Genomic DNA, 19,092 nt, shown 5'->3' with positions numbered 1-19,092 from the left:
GCACTTTGGGAGGCCGAGGCGGGCGAATCACGAGGTCAGGAGATCGAGACCACGGTGAAACCCCATCTCTACTAAAAATATAAAAAATTAGCCGGGCGTGCTGGCGGGCGCCTGTAGTCCCAGCTACTCGGAGAGGCTGAGGCAGGAGAATGGCGTGAACCCGGGAGGCGGAGCTTGCAGTGAGCCGAGATTGGGCCACTGCACTCCAGCCTGGGCGACAGAGCAAGACTCCGTCTCAAGAAAAAAAAAAAAAAAAAAAAGAATGAAAGAGAAAGCAACACCAATTGCTACAGAATGAGGACTTGGAAATTGTCTAGGCCAATTTCAGACGAGATCGGGCGCGTTCAGGGTGGTACGGCGGTAGACTGTCTAGGCCAATTTCATTGTTTTATGCAGAAGAAAATGCTGACCCAGAAATATTCCTGCCTCGTTGGCATTGAGGCAGGACTTGAACCTGGACTTCCCAGCTGTCCACCCAGAGCTCTTGTAGATAATGTTGTCTGGTGAGGAGAATTTGTGAATCTGTGCTTTTTTTCCTTTGTGAGACTCCCAGGAATAGTCTCCACGGCTGATTCTTCACTACATTTAACAATCAGTCTGGAAAGTTCCTTTCACAAAGCACTTCATAAACCATTGTCTTAAGTGGATTATTATTATTATTATTTTTAATTATGGAACAATATGAACTCAAAGACAGGCACATGTGGACACATATCCATCTTTGGAAATTTAGAATAGTTTCACTAAAAATTTGTAATCACGTTCAATTTTTGCATCTGTGGGTATAAAAAGGCAAATGATCTTCTAATATCAGTTCTAAGGACTAGATTAAATAGGTTGATGGCTCGGTTCAACTTCACCTCCAGGGAGCTCTTCCCACCTCTTCCTCCATCTAGTGGATCTTCATCCGTTTTACAAACTCAGGTGTTGACCCCCTGACTTCAGCAGGTGACCAAACCTATCCGCATTTTTCAGAAGTTAAATGAACACACCAAAGAGCACAGGTCTAGAAGAGTGGGGACCAGAACTTGGGAGTTTGGATCCTTCCAGACTCGTTCTACCACGGCATACTTTCCCCGAGCCTTTGGAGTGCTGGGCTGCCCGAAGGTCACAGGAGTGTATGGCAATCTCCAATTTAAAAAAAATAGCTTTCTTTACACTGAAGTGAGTTGAAAGGCAAAGGGATTTAATTTATATAGAGATCACTGGAGTTGCTTCTGACTGGAGCAGAAAGTAGAAATAGTATGATAATAGTGGGGAGATCCTGTATTTCCCACTCATATTCAAAACCCAGAGACCTTAGAAATTGTGTTCTACCAAAAACTCCTCTCCCTTGGAAACCAATTTCAACTTTTTATAAGTGACTCAAAGAAGGTAGTTCTCTTAAATGAAAGGAAATGTTCTATTTCTGGGGCCTGGAATTAATTTCAAATATAAAAACCTTTGCCAAATGGAGAAACAATTGGTTCTATTTATATGTTTTGCTGACCATAAAGCTGACATCACTCCCCACTGGGAAGTATTTCCGTTCCCCTCATAGAAAGATCACGGTTGGAAAAGTGTTAAAAAGTAGATTGTTTTAAATGACACAATATGAAGCTGTTAAGAGTTTAATATGAGATCGGTGAAATGTTATAATCCACAGGAATAGCTTATTTTTATTCTATATTCTCCTTTCTGTTATCTTTCATACTTGTAAATGTTCACAAAAATACGTGTATAAAGTCTTCTAAGGTGTGTGTTTTCTGTGCAGTGTGTCATTTTTGGAGGTGTTCAGTGAATAAGCAGCAATAAGCCAGATTTTGATCATGGAAGTTCACTTTATTTTCCAAAGCATCTTAGCCTGTGAATTTTCAAGCCACCCTCCATTCAAATAGTAGGTTCTCAGAGTGAGACAATGAGATGACAGACAAGATTTTACAAAGTTTGCAAATCTGATTTTTTTTTTTTTTTTTTTGAGACGGAGTTTTTGCTCTTGTTGCCCAGGCTGGAGTGCAATGGCACGATCTCGGCTCACCGCAACCTCTGCCTCCCGGGTTCAAGCGATTCTCCTGCCTCAGCCCCGCCGAGAAGCTGGGATTACAGGCACGCACCACCACGCCCGGCTAATTTTGTATTTTTTTTTTCAGTAGAGATGAGGTTTCTCCATGTTAGTCAGGCTGGTCTCGAACTCCCAACCTCAGGTGATCCGCCCACCTCGGCCTCCCAAAGTGCTGGGATTACAGGCATGAGCCACTGCGCCCGGCCTGCAAATCCGATTTTTTAGTTAGTTTGTTGATCAAAATAAATTGCAAACTGAGAATACTTTGGAAACCTGATAATTTCATTTCTCCTTTGAAAAAAAATTTGCAAGTTACAAAATACAGTGTAATTGGAATCTTCATTGCATTCTCAGATTTTATTAGTGCTCAACCTTTATGACAGTGCTTGTGAAACAAATATAAAATTGCAATGTATGATGCAGACTGAGAAGTTGTGTGTATCGGTTTCTCTCCTTTATAGCAATTTTCCATGGTCTGGACACCCTAACCGTGATGGGCATTGCGTTTGCAGCCTTTGTGATCGGAGCACTCCTGACGGGGGCCTTGTGGTACATCTATTCTCACACAGGTTAGTGTGACTGTTGAGTATGAGTTGGTGAACAGCTTGTGTTCCTGCCACACAATAGACACTCAGTGTTTTGTTGGATGAAATAACGAATGAAAGAGCAAGTTCATTCCTACTATTTTTACGTTTACATATTTGGTATAAATTGGGTTTTACAAAAGTATAATTTGCCATAAACAGTGGAAAGAAAAGGAATGTTTAAACTGTTTGTGCCAGTTGCAATTGTGATGTTGGTGAAATTTAGCTGCTAATAAAGCTACTTTGTTGTTAGAGTTAAAGTTAATTCAGACAATGTACAGAAATACAAACCATCCCGTCAAAACCAAAGACTTAGGCATATAAATGAGAGGAAGTGAAAAAGAAAGCCAAGATTTTATTACCACACCTGCCAAGGTATTGAGCACTGTCCATCAGAGTCCTTAATCAATGACTTAAACCAGATTTTCTCAACCTTTTTTTAACCCATGCTGTGTTATCTTTGATAAAACAAAATTTTCATGTTTTTCTATACAGTTAAGTTTTCTAAATAGATTTCCATGAACTGAAAAAAATAAAAGTGATGAAACAGAGCACTTCATTTTCAAGCTATTATCCCTCAATCTTCAAAATTCAGATGTGCTCCTCCCTACCAATCCCAAGGTTGAAACATACTAGCCTGATGAGAGAACCTGTTCTGACCCCAGTACAGAATGCAGGCCAGCAAAGGGAGTCTTTAGTGCAATGGAGAAAGAACAAATGGATTCCCCTGCTATCGATTCTTTCTTAGTTTCCTTACAACTATGGGAAGGAGTGACATGCATTTTGTGGCATTCTAGAGAACTAGTCGGTCTCGTTCTTGTTTGTTCTTGGATCCTTGTAGTTTTACACTGTGAACCTAGGTAAACTGTGCTAGATTGATCCGTCAGAGGCAAGTGGCAGGCCCAGCTTCTCTGTTTAGAATTTCATTGATTGGCCATTAAACCAATGAATGCCATGATCTTTGGCCTCCCCTTGGGCCGAGCTGAAAGGATGGCTCATTTAAAGAGGAAGGAAGTACTGAAGGATATTTTGGAGAGTCATATCTTTACCCTCTTGATTGCTAGACAAAATGTCAAGCTGTTGAGAATAAAAGCATGACACAGTGATCCTCTGATAGTTAAAAGTGTCAGATTCAAATCAGAATTTTCACTTTAAATACTACATCTCTTGACTGAGGTATTTTAGATTATGCCAGAAGGAGAGGAATGGACTCTTTCATGCCTAGCATGGGACATTCACCCAAAAGGCAACCTCTTGGCAAAAATGTAGAAGACTTGAATAGAGGGACTTTGAGTCCTCAAGTGCTTGTTCTTAATCAGGATACTTTGAGTGAAGTATGTTTATGTGAAAGATTAAAAAATGACTTCTCATAATCCTAGCATTTTGGGAGGCCGGGGCAGGAGGATCGCTTGAGCCCAGGAGTTCAAGACCAGCCTGGGCAACATAGTGAAACCCTGTCTCTACAAAAAAACACAAAAACTAGCATGGCGTCTTGGTGTGCATCTCTTGTCCCAGCTGGCTGAGGGGGGGATGGCTTGAACCTGGGAGGTTGAGGCTAAAGTGAGCTGTGATGGTGCCACTGCACTCCAGCCTGGGCGACAGAGAGAGATGTTGTCTCAAAATAAATAAGACTCCAGTGTCATGATTCTGAGTATTATATAACCATCTGTGAATCAGTTCAGGAGGATTCTCCCTCATGAACAGTTTATAAAAGGACCAGAAAGACAGAATTTAGCAGAGCAGCATTTTAAAGTAAGTAATTTTGTCGCAGGAATACTGACATGTTGAGATCTCAAGCTAACAGTTCTTTGCAACTTTTCCAACCTCTTGCCTGGCTGAGAGGTTCTAGGGCTGTTGGCAGCCTGTGTTGGCTGTTGGGAATGAGTTTGAAAGTACTCCAAGAAGACGGGGTCACCCACAGATGTTTACCATGTGCCTGCTCAGCCACTGACTGGCCTTGGTCACACAGCTGCACTCTCAAAGGTAATCTTGGGCCAGGAAGCCAGGTCCAGGCAGAGTATAGGGCAACCAGATAACACTCACTACTGGAACACGCCCCACTGAAATCCCCCCAATTGTCCAGACTGTTATCCACAGCCAAGCACACAAACCTGATAAAAAGCAAAGCTTGGTTGTAATGGCATGTGTTCATGCTCATTGGATTTGGAAGTGTGTTGTTACTGATCCTTTTTCCCCCAAGCCAGAGACTTCAGGAGGGCCTTTTAAAGTACTGTTAATGTAGAAATAGGTTTGTAAGTCAATTTAAGAAAAATGAAACCAAAGACCTCCCTCCTGTGATGCTTTCCAGCAAAATGAATTACACTGATTCAGAAGGTAAAAGGTTTATAGACACTGTCATTTGGGCTTAAAATCCATTGGCATGACTTATGAGACAGCTTCAAAATTACTTTTTATTAAAAACTGTAGCCTCTGGCTCATTTTATAGATTACTCTTGAGGAATACCAGCATCGTACAAGCATGAAGAAGATTCACTTCAGGACCACATGATAGTTCTTTTCCAGAACCCCTTCAGCTTCTTACCTGGGTCAGCTAGCAGCAATTTAGATTAATAAGGAACATTATAATGCAGTGGGCAATGGGGAGAGCTAGGATACAAATACTGGCTCAGTCCATTCAATTTCAACAAGAATTGAAGCTGTGGAACTCACAGATTGTATATGCTGTATTTGGGGGTTCAGATAGCATCTGCCTCTGTGTGAAAAACAATCCTTAATTTGAATGACTTTCCCTTTGTTTACGCTTTCCATTCCATGTGCAGCACAGAGCACAAAACCAAGTCACAAATTTGGATTGTGGATATCTACTTAACATACCTGGAATGTGTGTTAGTCTACAAAGGCTGGGTTCCCACTTTATCATATGACAACTCTGGGCACAATAAGAGGTACTCCCTTAAGGCTGGATTAATTCTGTTTGGAAAACTCCATTCCTAAAACTTACATTCTCTCCTAAGATGCTGTAGCGAGGAGGGGTGTTTGGGGGCTGAAATGGTGCTGGAACCATAGAATGTTCATGCTCCTAGGGACCCTACCTAGTTCAGGGGTCCCTAACTTCTAGTCTATGAAGGTCCCTAAAGTCACATGCAAAATCGTATCTGTTTTTTTCTTGAAGGGAGGAACAAATGCTTTTATTTTTATTTTCTAGTAAAACTTTTTAGCTTTATCAAAGTAGTACATGCAAATAGTTTAAAGGTTGAAATAATCCTACAAGACTTGTTATGAAAAAAATCAAACCCCTACTGCCCTTACCTTCCTTTCTCACTCCCCAGAGCATTATTTTTGGCGCTTAGCTTATCCTTTTGGACGTTAATCCATACTTCTAAATAACCTGAGTATATTGCTGCTTTTTGACTTTGCAGGTTTACACCTTTGCTCTAGACCTCCTGTTATGGAAAGTGTCCCCTTCCCCCAACATCCTCTTAATAGAAATATACTGACATTTTTGTTAGATCAGCATTTACTGTTTACGTTATTATGACTACCTAAATGCCAATCACAGTTAACTCATGTAGTATAATATCCTGCATGACTTTTAATTTTCCCTCGAATTATTATCTTTCCCCACCCTACCCCATTAGCTTAATTTTCTTTTCTTTTCTTTTTTTTTTTTTTTTTTTTTTGAGACAGAGTCTTGCTCTGTCACCCAGGCTGGAGTGCAATGGTGCGATCTTGGCTCACTGCAAGCTCCGCCTCCCGGGTTCATGCCATTCTCCTGCCTCAGTTGTTAGCTTAATTTTCTATGTATTTATCATTAATTCTTCTGCTGACCCTGCCAGCTGTCTCAATCTCCTTTTAATACATTGAGACGTATGGAATGTTCTACTGATTCCTTTTCTTCAGCTCTTTCCTGGAGCCTCTGACCTGCTCCTGTCTGAACCGGTTCCCTCCACTTCTGGATGCTGCTGTCTTCCTATGATCTTCTTCACTACCATTCTGTGCATTCCCTTCACTTCTCTTTTGAGTTGTGGATGTCCTGTGTCATGTATCTCTGCCTTTCTTCTTCCTGGTTTAAAGCGTACATAGGAGGCAAATGTTTCTCACACCTTGCATGTCTGAAAATATCCTCATTTAACAGAAATGCCTGATAGATAGTTTGGCAGGGTATAGAATGTTAGATTATAGACACTTTTTCCTTCGGACTTTTGAAAGCCCTCCTCATTGTCTTCTAGTTCTGAGGATTGCTGTTGAAAAGTTCAGAGCTGTGCAGATTCCTGATCCTTTTTGTATATAACCGGTTTTTTCTTTCTGGAAGAAATTTTACAATGATATCTCTTGAGTTAGGTGTATGTTTATACATTATGCTGGTCATTAATTGGGCCCTTTCAGTTTAGAGACTCATATCTTTCAGTACTGAGATTTTTAAGAATGAGTTATTTTTTTCTCACCCCCTTTTTTCTGTTTTCTCTCATTTTAGAAGTCATTTTGTTTGAAAGTTGAACCTCTTGTCCTTTAATTTTCCTTTCTTTCCTGTTTTCCATGTTTCTGCTTTATTTTCTGGGAGATTTTCTCATCTTTATCTTTCAGTTTTCTACTGAGTTTTTAATACTGGCTTCAAATTTTTTAATTCCAATAACTTTTTAAATTCTAATAACTTTTTTCCTATGAATTTCTTTTCTTTTAAAAAAAAGTTCCATTCTTGTTTCATGGGTGCAGTATCATCTGAGAATATTAATATAGGATTATTTAAGAATGAGGAAAAAAAAGAATGAGGAAATTCTAAGCTGTGGGTGGGATGTATTGATTGTGAACTTCTTTAGGGTGATCTGACTGGGCCATTTTATTGATGAACCCCTGATATGTCATCATTGGAGCTTTCCTCTTTAGCTCTTCAGGTTTCCATAAAATGTTTTTCTGTCTCCTGCTTGAAAGTATAGGACTGGCTGTTGAAAGACCTTTATAATGGGCACTGATTAAAATAAACTGACATGGCAACAAATTATATTTGGCAAATAGACACCGGAAAGCAAATATCCAGACTTCCCTGCCAGGGTATAGTCCTGGCACTTTTCCCGAATGCAAATAATGAAGCGCATGGCAAATTCTGCAGGAGACAAATTTGTTACATGGTTACAGTCAGGACTGGAACCCTACTTTCTTGATTCAGAGTTTCACTGTTGCTAGATAAGGCAAGGCCATCTGGCTTTATCTCCTTTTAGGCTGAGCAAAAGAAGCCCTGGTGAGCCAAAATATGTATTAATATATGTTTGCTGAATCCCCCCTTTTGAATGTGGTTCTCTTGCCCTCAAATGTGCCTGGTGTTGATCATTCCTGGAACATTCAGTTTCCTCCTAAGAGAGTAAACTTCCCGTCTTCTTCCTGGATTAGGAAGGGCAGATCTCAGCCCAGTGGAGTCAGGGAGGAAATTTAGAGGACTATTCTGCTTCTCATATAGTTCAGCCAACCCCTCTTGCTTATAGCCATATGTTCAAGGGAGGTTTCCAGAGGTACCTGATGCCACCATTCCCTGAGTTTTTTAAGGGTTTGGTGACATAAATTGCTTGTTTCTCAGTTTTTCCCACTGTTCGCTTAGGTTTCGGCTCTCTTGAGTCTGCCAAGTCAGTTGCCACTCACCCATTTCCTCACCAGCTTCCAATATTTTATTGCTGTTATCTTTACTTTTGTTATCTTTGTTTTCATATGTTTATGCCTTTAAAAGTCCATTTACTGTCATTCTGGTAAGATTTGGGAAAGGAATGCAAGTCAGTGCCTTTAAATGCACTATCTCTATGCAAAGTCGTACCCTTGCTTTTTTTTTTTTTTTTTTTAATCAGTTTCTTAAAGGGAGTCCTTGGAAAATTACTAGTCTGCATCAGCATTTCCTTTTTACATAGCGAGAAAGCTGAGCCCAGAGAACTGATGTGACCAGCTCAAAGTTACACAGGCACAGCGGTCAGGACTGGAGGCTTGCTTTCTTGATTCAGAGTTCACTCTTCCTATTCTGTTATTACAAATTCAACGGTCATGTAGCCATAATCTTTTTATCTTCCTTCTGCTTATCAGATAATAAACATTAATTAACATGTATTTTGGTTTTTCTTTTTGCCTCTGTTTAGTATCAGCTAAATTTTTTTGGTTTGTTCACTCATGTATTCGTTCTTTCACTCACTTATTCAATGGATTTTTTTAAGCTATTGTTAAATGCCAACACTATTCTAGGCACTGGTAAAATAGCCATGAGCAACACAAAGTCCTTGCTGTTGTGGAGTTCCCATATATTCAGAGGAAGAGAATAACCAAACAGACTGATTATAAGCAGATTGGCTCAGGCAGAAACCCAGCTACAGACACACATGCCAACCTTTAAGAAAGCAATGACCGGATGAACTGTGTCAGAAAAATGGAGAACTGACAGGGGAAGTCTCACTGGAGAAAGAAGAAGTGTTTCTAATCTGAAGAATTAAGTTTTCTATTAACCTTTCATGGAAACTGAGGGGAGGGTGAGAAGAAGGGGGAAGGGTGTTGAATGGCCAGATGCTCCGGGAGGTGCTTTGTTTTTTGAGAGAAAAAGACACACCAATAGACACCAGGAAAGCCAAAGGCATTCATCTTAACCTCTATGTTTAATGGTTTTATAAAATAATGATATGGGCATTTGAGTGAAAAGAGAGTGGAGCCTGCCTTCTTTATAGTCACATTGGGGTTTCCATCTGTTCCAGCTGCATCTGTCTGATCCCTGGGACTTGCTCTCTTGCCTCCTACCCTATTACACCTTAGCCTGTCTTCTTGCTGTTTCTCTTTTCATCGGGCTACACTTGGGAACCTGGAGAAACCTCAGGCCTCTGAACACATTGGCACCTCCAGAGCTGCTCCTAATGCAAACCTCTTACCTGACTCGGGTGGACTTTGGGGTATGCGCTTGACTTTTGCTTTAAGAACACATGGTGTGTTCCATGGAGGGTTGCTGAAAACTGCCCAATGAGTTGGGACGGGCACACCTAATTCAAAACCTCAACATTTTATTATGCTCTTGTGAAACAGTGTTCCTTCCACGCTTAGATTTTTTTTCTGCTTACACATCAGAGCAGCCTTAAAGTTGAAAAAGCTTTTATTACGCATTTCTTGTTTTAAGTACGCTCACCCTAATAACCCTGTGAAGTAGCGATTATCTCTGTGTTGACTAAAGGGAAACACAAATAATACACCTACTAAGGTAGCAAGTCTAGCCATTGAACAAACCGGAGCTTCAAGTCCAGTTTCTGACTCGGGGTTGTAGCGACAGCTGTGGAGGACAGCCTTCCTCCTCCACCTGATTTCTCTTTCCCTCTTGCTTTTCTTCTTCTTCTTAGTTATATCAGACTTTGCATCCTATTCAGGGGCCACAAAGGCGGGGAAGATACCACAGAAAACCAAAGTCCATATACAAACAGGTTGGCTACACTGCAGGAATACAGAAAGAAAGTAGTAGGCAGGACATTGTGAAAAACTTTAATTCTTGATAGAGTCTTTTCCCTGTGACTTCTAACAACATCTAACTCACCCCTCCTGGAGAATTTTGCTGCAAAAGAAGAGTCTTTCGCCTGGAGGCTGGGGAGGAATGAAATTTGAAAATGATAAAAAGTGATTGAAGACTTCTCTAAATTAAAGGTAGTATCATTCACTCTGCTTAAAGAGTGAGCTTGTGAATTAATTACAGTTAGGAGATCAAGAAACTGAGACCTTAACTGATACAAAATCACATCCAACACATAGACCTAGAAGAAAATATCTTTATTTTCTTTCTAGCATCAAGGAATAGTAAATCTAAAGTGTCCCCAGGTATATGGTTTTCAATCCTATGCTTAAATATCTCCTGAGAAGGAGATTCCATAAATTCCCTCTATAACTAACCAATCCTCATAATCAGCAAGTTCTTTTCTATCTCACCTAAATCCCTATTCCTGCCATTTAAACTCATTTCCTCGTGTTCTGCCCTCCAGGGAGATAAAGAACAGCTGTCTGCTCCTCTTTGTAATAATCCTCAGAGAGAGTATTTGCAATAGTCTCCTTTGGCCTAAATACCAAGCTTCCCCTCACCTTTCTTTTTCACTCTTCTGTTGTTTCCTCACAGAGTCCTCCCATGCTGTTCACATCTTTCTTGAATAGTTTCTTCCCCAGGACCTGCCATGGTGAAAGACTTAGAAATAAGAATCCAGTTGTAATATAGACGCCAAAGAGGTAGCAGGAAGTCAGATCTGGACAACTCCATGCCGTGCTAAAGAAATAAAACATTCTCCATTAAGAAATGTTTTTTGTTTTGGTTCGTTTTATTTTTTATTTTTTTGCTTCTTTTTTTCTCCCCCCGCCCCGCAGAGACAGGGTCTCTCTATGTTGCCCAGGTTGGAGTGCAGAGGCTCTTCACAGGTGAGATCATAGGTCACTGCAGTCTCTAACTCCTGGCCTCAGGAGATCCTCCCCCTTCAGCCTCCTAAGTAGCTGGCACTGTAAGTGACCGCACCTGGCTTTGTTTTTCTATTTCTTAAGGCATCTCTGGCAGTATCTAGGCCCAGCCATAGGCTAACTGTGAGATGGGTGGAATTAATCCTTAGTGTCCTTATCCTCAGCGTACCCTCCTCCTCCAGAGTATGTCAGGCACCAAATTCCTCTCTCCCCTACTTACTCTCCCTCCTCTCAAATCTCTGTTCCCTCAATGTGGTTTGATATTTTAGGAGGAAAGCAGGAAGACTGAATACATTTCCTCTGCTAGCCAAGTTTGATATTTATTTACGAGCAAGGCGCCCTCCTTGAATTTCTTAGATGTGTTAATTGGGCCTAGTCTGCTTAGCCACGAGGTCCTCCCTGCCCATCTCCTTTAGGAGCAGCCTTGTTATCTTTGTCACCCAAGGGATGTTTTAAGAGAAAGTTGGTGCTCCACGAAATCAGAGACCACTGTAGTGGAGAGCAGACAGCCAAAGACCCATCTCAGAAAACCCAGGGGTCTCTGTTGGCCCATTAAGTAGAAGCATCTGTACATTCAACTTTCTTCCTCATGGTGAATTTTTCTGTAGCATCACTTCCATTTGACAGTGAAAAATCTTTTTCTTAATTCTGTCAAAAGGTAAGAGTTATTTTTAAAACATGGTTGTATTGAGAAACCTTGCATCTTACATGTGAAAATAGCCACAGAACTGGAAAGGATGGTCTGAAGAGGGGACTTTCAGTATTTCCCAGCAGATTCTCAGACAGAGACTCACCTTGGCTCATTATTGGATCAAAGTCAATATAATATTAGGTTAACTTGACTTATCCAGCTGGTGAGATGCATCCTGCAGTCTTGAGTGCAGAGGCTTCTTGTTTTGTTTGGGGTTTTGTTTTGAAGTGTTTTGCATTACCAGAACAAGAGTTCCCAAAACTCGGGAAGTTGAAAGGTCTCTTTAACGGGCACTGATGAAAATAAACTGACATGGCAACAAATTATATTTGGCAAATAGACATCGGAAAGCAGATATTCAGGCTTCCTGGGCAGGGCATAGTCCTGGCACTTTTCCTGAATATGAATAATCAAGCACAGGGCAAATCCTGGAGGAGCAAACTCGCTCCCTATTGCTAGATGAAGCAAGGCCCTCTTTTTTACCTGCTGTTGGGCTGAGCAAACAAAGCCCAGGTGAGCCAAAAAAGAAAAAGATGGAGTTACCTCCTGCTTTTCAGATGTATCCTTATTTAAATAGGAAAAAATATTTTTAAAATATGGTTCATGCATAGCCACATTCTGATTGATTATGTGAGGATCCAGCCGGGTATGGCCCAACATGTGGTTTGTAAGGGAGTCGAATTCTTAAAGTATATCTAGAGTTGTTTGGGTCTCTGGAGGTTGTTTTTGTTTTGACATCAGAATAGTTAAGAGATTTGATTCCCTTCTAGAAATAAAGCTCCTACTCAGGGGAAAGTGAATTTTTGGCAGAAAGTTATTGCCATGGAGGCAAATTTCCCCACCCTTAGTTATACATATACACATGAAGAGTAGAGGGCAGTGCTGGGGAGGGTCCAAAACATAGGTTTCCAAAAAAGTCAAAAGCAGTGTTTCAGCCGGGCATGGTGGCTCATGCCTGTAATCCCAGCACTATGGAAGGCCGAGGTGGGCCGATCACTTGGTCAGGAGATCAATACCATCCTGGCTAACACAGTGAAATCCTGTCTCTACTAAAAATACAAAAATTTAGCCAGGCATGGTGGCACATGCCTGTAGTCCCAGCTACTCGGGAGGCTGAGACAGGAGAATTGCTTGAACCCAGGAGGTGGAGGTTGCAGTGAGCCAAGATCATGCCACTGCAGTCCAGGCTAGGGGACAGAGCGAGACTCCGTCTCAAAAAAAAAAAAAAAAAGCAGTGTTTCTCCACTTCTCAGGAATATTGACCCCAGTCCCCTATCCATCCCGCCAATCCCAGAAGAAAAGATAATTAGAGGAAGTATAACAAGGGCCAAACTTACAACAAGCACATAAATACTTGAGGTTGATGCAAAAGAGTGTATAGCTGTGTGGCTCATGAAAGGGGTGACAGGAAAAGCTGTAACCAGACCCAGGGACATGAGCCAGTTCTACATTTTGCAGAACTGCTTTTTTCACAGAGGCTTTTGAGGGGCCCCAGAAAGAGAATGAAAGTAATGGGGCCAAGTTCCTGCACTGGAGGGCAGGGCCTTTCCTCGAGTGTTATGTTTTAATGAAGCAGCTGGGAGGGTTGCTTATCTCCGGCTGATAGATGTGTATTTCAGCATGACAGGAAAGAGGAGGCTCATTCATAAACAAGCCTGGCCCTCTGGGGTTTCCCACATTGAAGGAGGGGATGCTGCTTACAAGAAGTTTATGAAGTTTATGCTCTGACTTTTCAAAGTAAATGCAGTGTTTTTTATTGGAGAGCCCTGATCACTTTCCCCTACCTAGAGCCATTTTTTGAGGGTTGCACTGAGGCTGGTTTTGCCGAAGAGAAGACTAACTCTAGGGCCTTCTGCACTGTTAAATGCAAACCATGTGTGTGACTTGAGGTTTCCTTCCTCTCCAAAGCACTGCACATTTGGCACGATGAATGGCTTTAGCTAAAATGCAGTGGGGTGTGTAATGAAAAGTGGGATGCTCAAAGTGTTAGGAGATACTCACACTGCACCCCACAGGGAACCTCAGCGGGGAAGAGAGGCCATTCGCTGGCAGCTGCAGTCCCCGTGTGCAAACAGCTAAACCCTTTCCCCAAAAGGTTTTTCCAATAGCAGCTATCCCCCACCCAATTTCTCAGGTAATTTATCTGTTTGGCACACAAGGCTCTCTCTACTGTAGCTAGGACAAAGTCTATATTTCACTCCTGTTTTTAACAAGTGCATTCAGAACAAGGCTCCCAAACTTCCAGGGTTCTCTTAACTACAATTTAAAGGTCGCACCCTCCAAATCGTACAATATCTTTATGAGAGAAGATGGACAGTGTTTCCTGAATGCAGGTGCTGGTCAGTTGCCAGCTCACACAGACCAAGTGGTGGTGATTTCATCAAAGGTTGTAGACCCTGAAATCCAGGGACTTTGTCATCAACTCTCAGAGGTCTTAGCCACTAGAGCTGCCTGTCAGTCAGCTGTCTTCTTTTTCCCATTCATGATGCTTTAAAAATAAAACAACAAATAGCAAAACCTTATTTTAGAAGGTATTCTAGCCATCTAGGACCTAGTCTAGTTGCTTCTGCCCCGGTTGAGAAAAACATCGGTTAAAACGGCAAATGCAGAATAAATGATCTTTTCAGGAATGCACATACATAATATGCATCTTTCTCTGACTCTGCCTTTTCTTTATTAACTGCAGGGGAGACAGCAGGAAGGCAGCAAGTCCCCACCTCCCCGCCAGCCTCGGAAAACAGCAGTGCTGCCCACAGCATCGGCAGCACGCAGAGCACGCCTTGCTCTAGCAGCAGCACGGCCTAGCCCAACCCAGCCCAGCCCAGCCCAGCCCAGCCCAGCCCAGCCCAGTCCAGCCCAGCTCAGCTACTGCCAAGGGCAGGACCAATGGCTGAGCCTCGTGTCCAGACTCAGAGAGCTGGATTTTGGTTCCTTTGTAAAGACAGAGTGAATTTCAGTATAAAGATCACCCATTGTATTCACCCCACACCCAGGGCTAGTATAACCATGACCCTGGGCTTCTGTACCACACTAGAATTCATGTGAGAAAGCTAAAATGGTGGTCTTCTCCACCAGCCCCTCACAGGCTTGGGGGTTTTCAATGTGAAACACATGCCAGTTTTTAAAATGCTGCTTTGTCCAGGTGAGAACATCCATAATTTGGGGCCCTGAGTTTTACCCAGACTCAAGGAGTTGGTAAAGGGTTAACAGCCAGATAGTAGAACCAGTGAGGAGATGCGGCCAAAGATTATATCTGAACCAAGATGTAAAACAAGAAATGCTTTGAGGCTTTCTAAGCGTTCCTCCTGTCTAATTTGCACCTTCGTCTGGATGCACACTTCTGACCTTGCTGCCACAACCTGTGGGGTCTGATGTGTCCCTTGATGGGTGCTGCCCTCAGGGACTGCACCCTGACAAGTGTCAAGGCAACATTCCTTTCTTGTGTCCTGGGCCAAAACCAATGCTGATGACCTTATCAGCTTCCTGTTTCTTCCCATACTTGCATACACCACTGCAAAATGTCTTAATGCAAATTTTGTATTTCTTATAGGCCTACAGAAATTGAAAATGACCAAAATCAGGAACCACAGATTTGTGCCCATTCCTAATATTTTGTTCTGACAAATTAATGTATAATTTGAGGTGAAATTCAGTTATAAAGTCAAGGACGAATTTGCACAGTGATATATTTCTATGTGTATGCAAGTACAAGTATATAATATGTCATCTGGCACATTCATTTTCTCAGTTGAAGAAGAGAAAATTTGAAAATGTCCTTATGCTTTTAGAGTTGCAACTTAAGTATATTTGGTAGGGTGAGTGTTTCCTCTCAAAACGTGTCAGCTTAAAAAAAAATAGGCCCTTTTATAAAAACCAAGCTCTAGCGAGATGCAAATGCATGGCAAATCCTGTTGGTCTCCAGTTGGTTATCTGAATAGTGTCGCCAATTCCATCAAGACAGTGCTGAGATTGGAAAAGGGCACTCATTTGGATTGCCTTACTTCTCTTGCCTTAAATATATCCCATATATTTAATATATCAAAAAGGGCTTGAGGTGAATTTCATTAAATGGAATAATATGATGCCACTTTGCAGCTAAAATAAGCTCAGTGATACTTCTATGTTTAAAAAAAAAAAAAAAAAAAAAAGAATGCCAGAGGGGAATTATCATGCTAAATTATTTTACTGCTGAAGATAGCTTCATTGCAAATTATTCTTTTTCTGGAATTTCCCCAAACAACTTAGAATTCCATAAGTAGAACAAGATAGATTCTACCCCCAAAATATTCATAAGCAAATCCCACTGCCCTTAGAATAAGGAAGTTATTTATGCCTGGTTGTCTGTGAATGGAACCTCAGTAGGTAATGCTGATGAAGCTTAAAACCTTAGGGCAGTGTCTGTATGGGAAACAAGTATGTGGAAATTGACAATCATTTTTACCAAATCGTTGAGTAATAATCTGACTTACCTGATAGATATACACATTCAATAAGGAACTTTTTTTTTTCAATAAGAAATATTTTAACCAAAACAGATTACTTTAGGGCTGAGATTTCCAGGCTATCTACATTCATCTACTGAAAAATTTCCAGATTTCCATATACAAACGAAGAAGACATGAGTTTAGAGAATTTTTTTTCCTTTAGTTTTTTTTTTAACAGAAGGGTATCAGAGTGGAGGACCTAGATTACGCTACCTGTGTTTGAAAATACTGCGCTTTGCCTAACCTTTGGTGGAATGTATTGTTTCAGCATATTCTATGTAAAAAAAAAGTTTAAAGATGTCTTCAAAGAAGACTAGAGTCTTTAAGTCACTTATAGCTATATTTTACTACAAAATTTGTGTATAAAGATATATTTAAGTGTTTTAGATAAATTTAAGTTACTCCATATGAAATGTTTAATTTCAGCTACTGTGAATTCTTTCCATCAGTCCTTTGCTTTTTTAAAAAATCTTTTCCATTGTGTTAAAAAGAAAATTAGCTATTAGGAGATATTAAAAGATTGATGGCTTAGAAGGACAGGGTTAAAACCTTCTGTAATATATTTAAATATATATTTTTAAGAGAGATGCTACATTGCCGATGATTTTATAAATAATTTAAAATTAATTTACAAATTTATAGATACAAACCAAAAGATCTTTTTAAAAGAGAGAGAGAGGAAAAAAATCACCTTTTATTTGTTTGGGTCTCATTGTCAGAATTATTATTCAGATCAAGAAATCTGTGTCAATAAAACCTAATCTCATATTGGAGAGTGAATGTCGTTAAGTATTTCTGAAATGTTTCTAAAAAATGAACATGGAAAAAAAAGGTATTTTCTCCCTAGCCTCTCATTACAGTATTTCTAATTGCTTCACACTTTACAGTTTTAATACAAAGTACAAGCTCTACTTTTATAAGGTGTACTACAAGTTTCTTTAAAAGTATTGTTGTATTTCAGCTGAACTCTTCTATCTATCTGCAGTCTTGTTATTTCTGCAGGCTACACCCTTAATTTGCAGAGGCCATTTTGTTGTTTGTTTGATGCTGAAGCTGTTGTTAAAATGCCCTAAACTCCAAGGCAGATTGTCTGTATAATACGCTATAGCTTTTCACCATGTGGTGTTTACCAGCTGTTACTCTGTATTTTAAAAAGCCAGAGAGTTCTTCTGTCTAAACTGTCTCTATAGCATTTTCTCAACAAAAAAACGGTTTTTTCCTTGCCTTGTAATAAGATCGTAAATCCATTTCCTGCTTGTGTTCTTAGTGGGCATGATTGTGAGTGTGTGTGGGGTGCTCACACGCGTGCCAGTCTTTTTGTACTGTAACTACCTCATGGTTTGAATGATGATTGTACTGCTGGTTGTGTTAACAGAGCACATTTTGTTGGGTGAGTCCTATGTGATTTTTTTCATGTTTGTTTTATCTGGGGGTTGTTCATGAAACTGACAGATGTTTTTCTAAAAAGGACTATTATCAGTTTCCAAATACAATACTTCTCTCTTCTGGTTTTTCCTGAATGAGCCTGATTTTGTTGCTGGTTTTCATCATCTATGAGGGTAAAAAGAGTACCCTTAAAATCCCTGTGGCCAGTTCGAACACCCCTGTTGTATTCCTTTCTCTGTTCAGTGTGTCAGCTATTTTGTGAAGATGCTTAGATGTATAGTTTTGATAACCACAGTTTTAAGTCTTTTATCTGTGCATAATAAAAAGATATATATCAATTATTAATATGTGTCTTGTCTTGTTATCATTAAATTCTACCCTCAGGCTCATGTAACTTTTTTCACTGTGACTTTCTCCTGAATGGATCGTCTGCTCCGTGTTGATGAGGAAGTGGGAGGAGAAAGGCTAAGAGGTCCAGAGCAGAGGGAAGGGCGGACGGGCTAGAAGAAGAGTGCAGCAGGAGCTGTCGCTCTTCTCAGAAAAACATGGCAGGAGACTTGGAAGTGGGTGTCTCGCCCTGGAAACCATTCCTGGGCCTTCTGTCAATCTCCCAGAGTCAAAGAAAGAAACATAATACTCATTTAAGCTCTACTATTTTCAGCCCTTTCAAATACCGCGGTGCTGCTTCCAGCATTCTGTATCTCCATGTGGTACCACCGTCTTCTTCCAGTTGTCCAAGCCAGAAACCTGGGAATCTAACTACAGCCTCTTTGGCTCCCCTCTTCCCAAATCAATAAGTCCAAGTGTTACTCTACCTCGAAAATGTCTCTTTCCTCAAACCACTGACTTATTCCTACTGCGGCTGTTGCACACTGCTCGAGGGCCGTTGTCTCTGGAGTCACTGCAGCAGCCTCCTAACTAGTATGCCGGCTTTCCATTTTGCTCCCTTCAGTTCTCTCTCCACCATGCAGCCAGAGTAATCCTAAAAAGACTCCATTTTGAGGCCTTTAAGTAATTCCCCCATTTGCCTTCAGGGTAAAGTTCAGATTCCTAAGCATGGTTCCGAGGAGGCTAATCTGCCTGCCTTCCCAGCTACTTCTCTCACCTCTCCAGAGCTCAGTTCTATTTGGCATCCTCACCCCCAGACAAATTTGTAATGAAAAAAGTTCTTGTTCAGTATCAAATATTACATTATAGCATTGAATATGCATTTACAGACCACACTCCCCTTTTGAGATTTTTAGTGACTTAGATGATTTGGCATCAAGGCCAGCAGCCCATCCCTCACATGTTACACAGGTGGGTACCCACAGAGCAGGAACAGTGTTAAGCTGCATTTTACAGCTACGGTGCCCCCTGCAACCGGCTCCTCTTAGGATATGTGGGAGTAATTGGCAGGTCAATGAATTTTTTTTGCCATTAAACTCTCCTTGTGTCTACTGGAGGAAAAACCTGGGTGATTAATAAATGGCCTTCAGAGAGTCTGTGAAGTGGCTAGAATTGTATGTA

General features: G+C 40.9%; 1 protein-coding gene across 5 annotated transcripts in view; it reads left to right on the top strand.

Moving 5' to 3' along the window:
• TGFBR3 (transforming growth factor beta receptor 3) overlaps nucleotides 1–17,930 on the top strand; it is a 210,694-nt gene extending 192,764 nt beyond the window's left edge. For all 5 annotated transcript variants that reach the window (XM_063625478.1, XM_063625482.1, XM_063625483.1 and 2 more), the window contains 2 exons: nucleotides 2,503–2,610; nucleotides 14,400–17,930. In XM_063625478.1, coding sequence (XP_063481548.1) covers nucleotides 2,503–2,610; nucleotides 14,400–14,518 — 227 coding nt within the window. In that variant the 3' untranslated portion in view covers nucleotides 14,519–17,930. The remainder of the gene's footprint in view (nucleotides 1–2,502; nucleotides 2,611–14,399) is intronic.
• The last annotated feature ends 1,162 nt before the right edge of the window (nucleotides 17,931–19,092 follow it).

This window comes from Symphalangus syndactylus, chromosome 12, assembly GCF_028878055.3.
Source record: "Symphalangus syndactylus isolate Jambi chromosome 12, NHGRI_mSymSyn1-v2.1_pri, whole genome shotgun sequence".
NCBI lineage: Eukaryota > Metazoa > Chordata > Mammalia > Primates > Hylobatidae > Symphalangus > Symphalangus syndactylus.
This window is presented reverse-complemented; position numbering and strand designations above follow the sequence as displayed.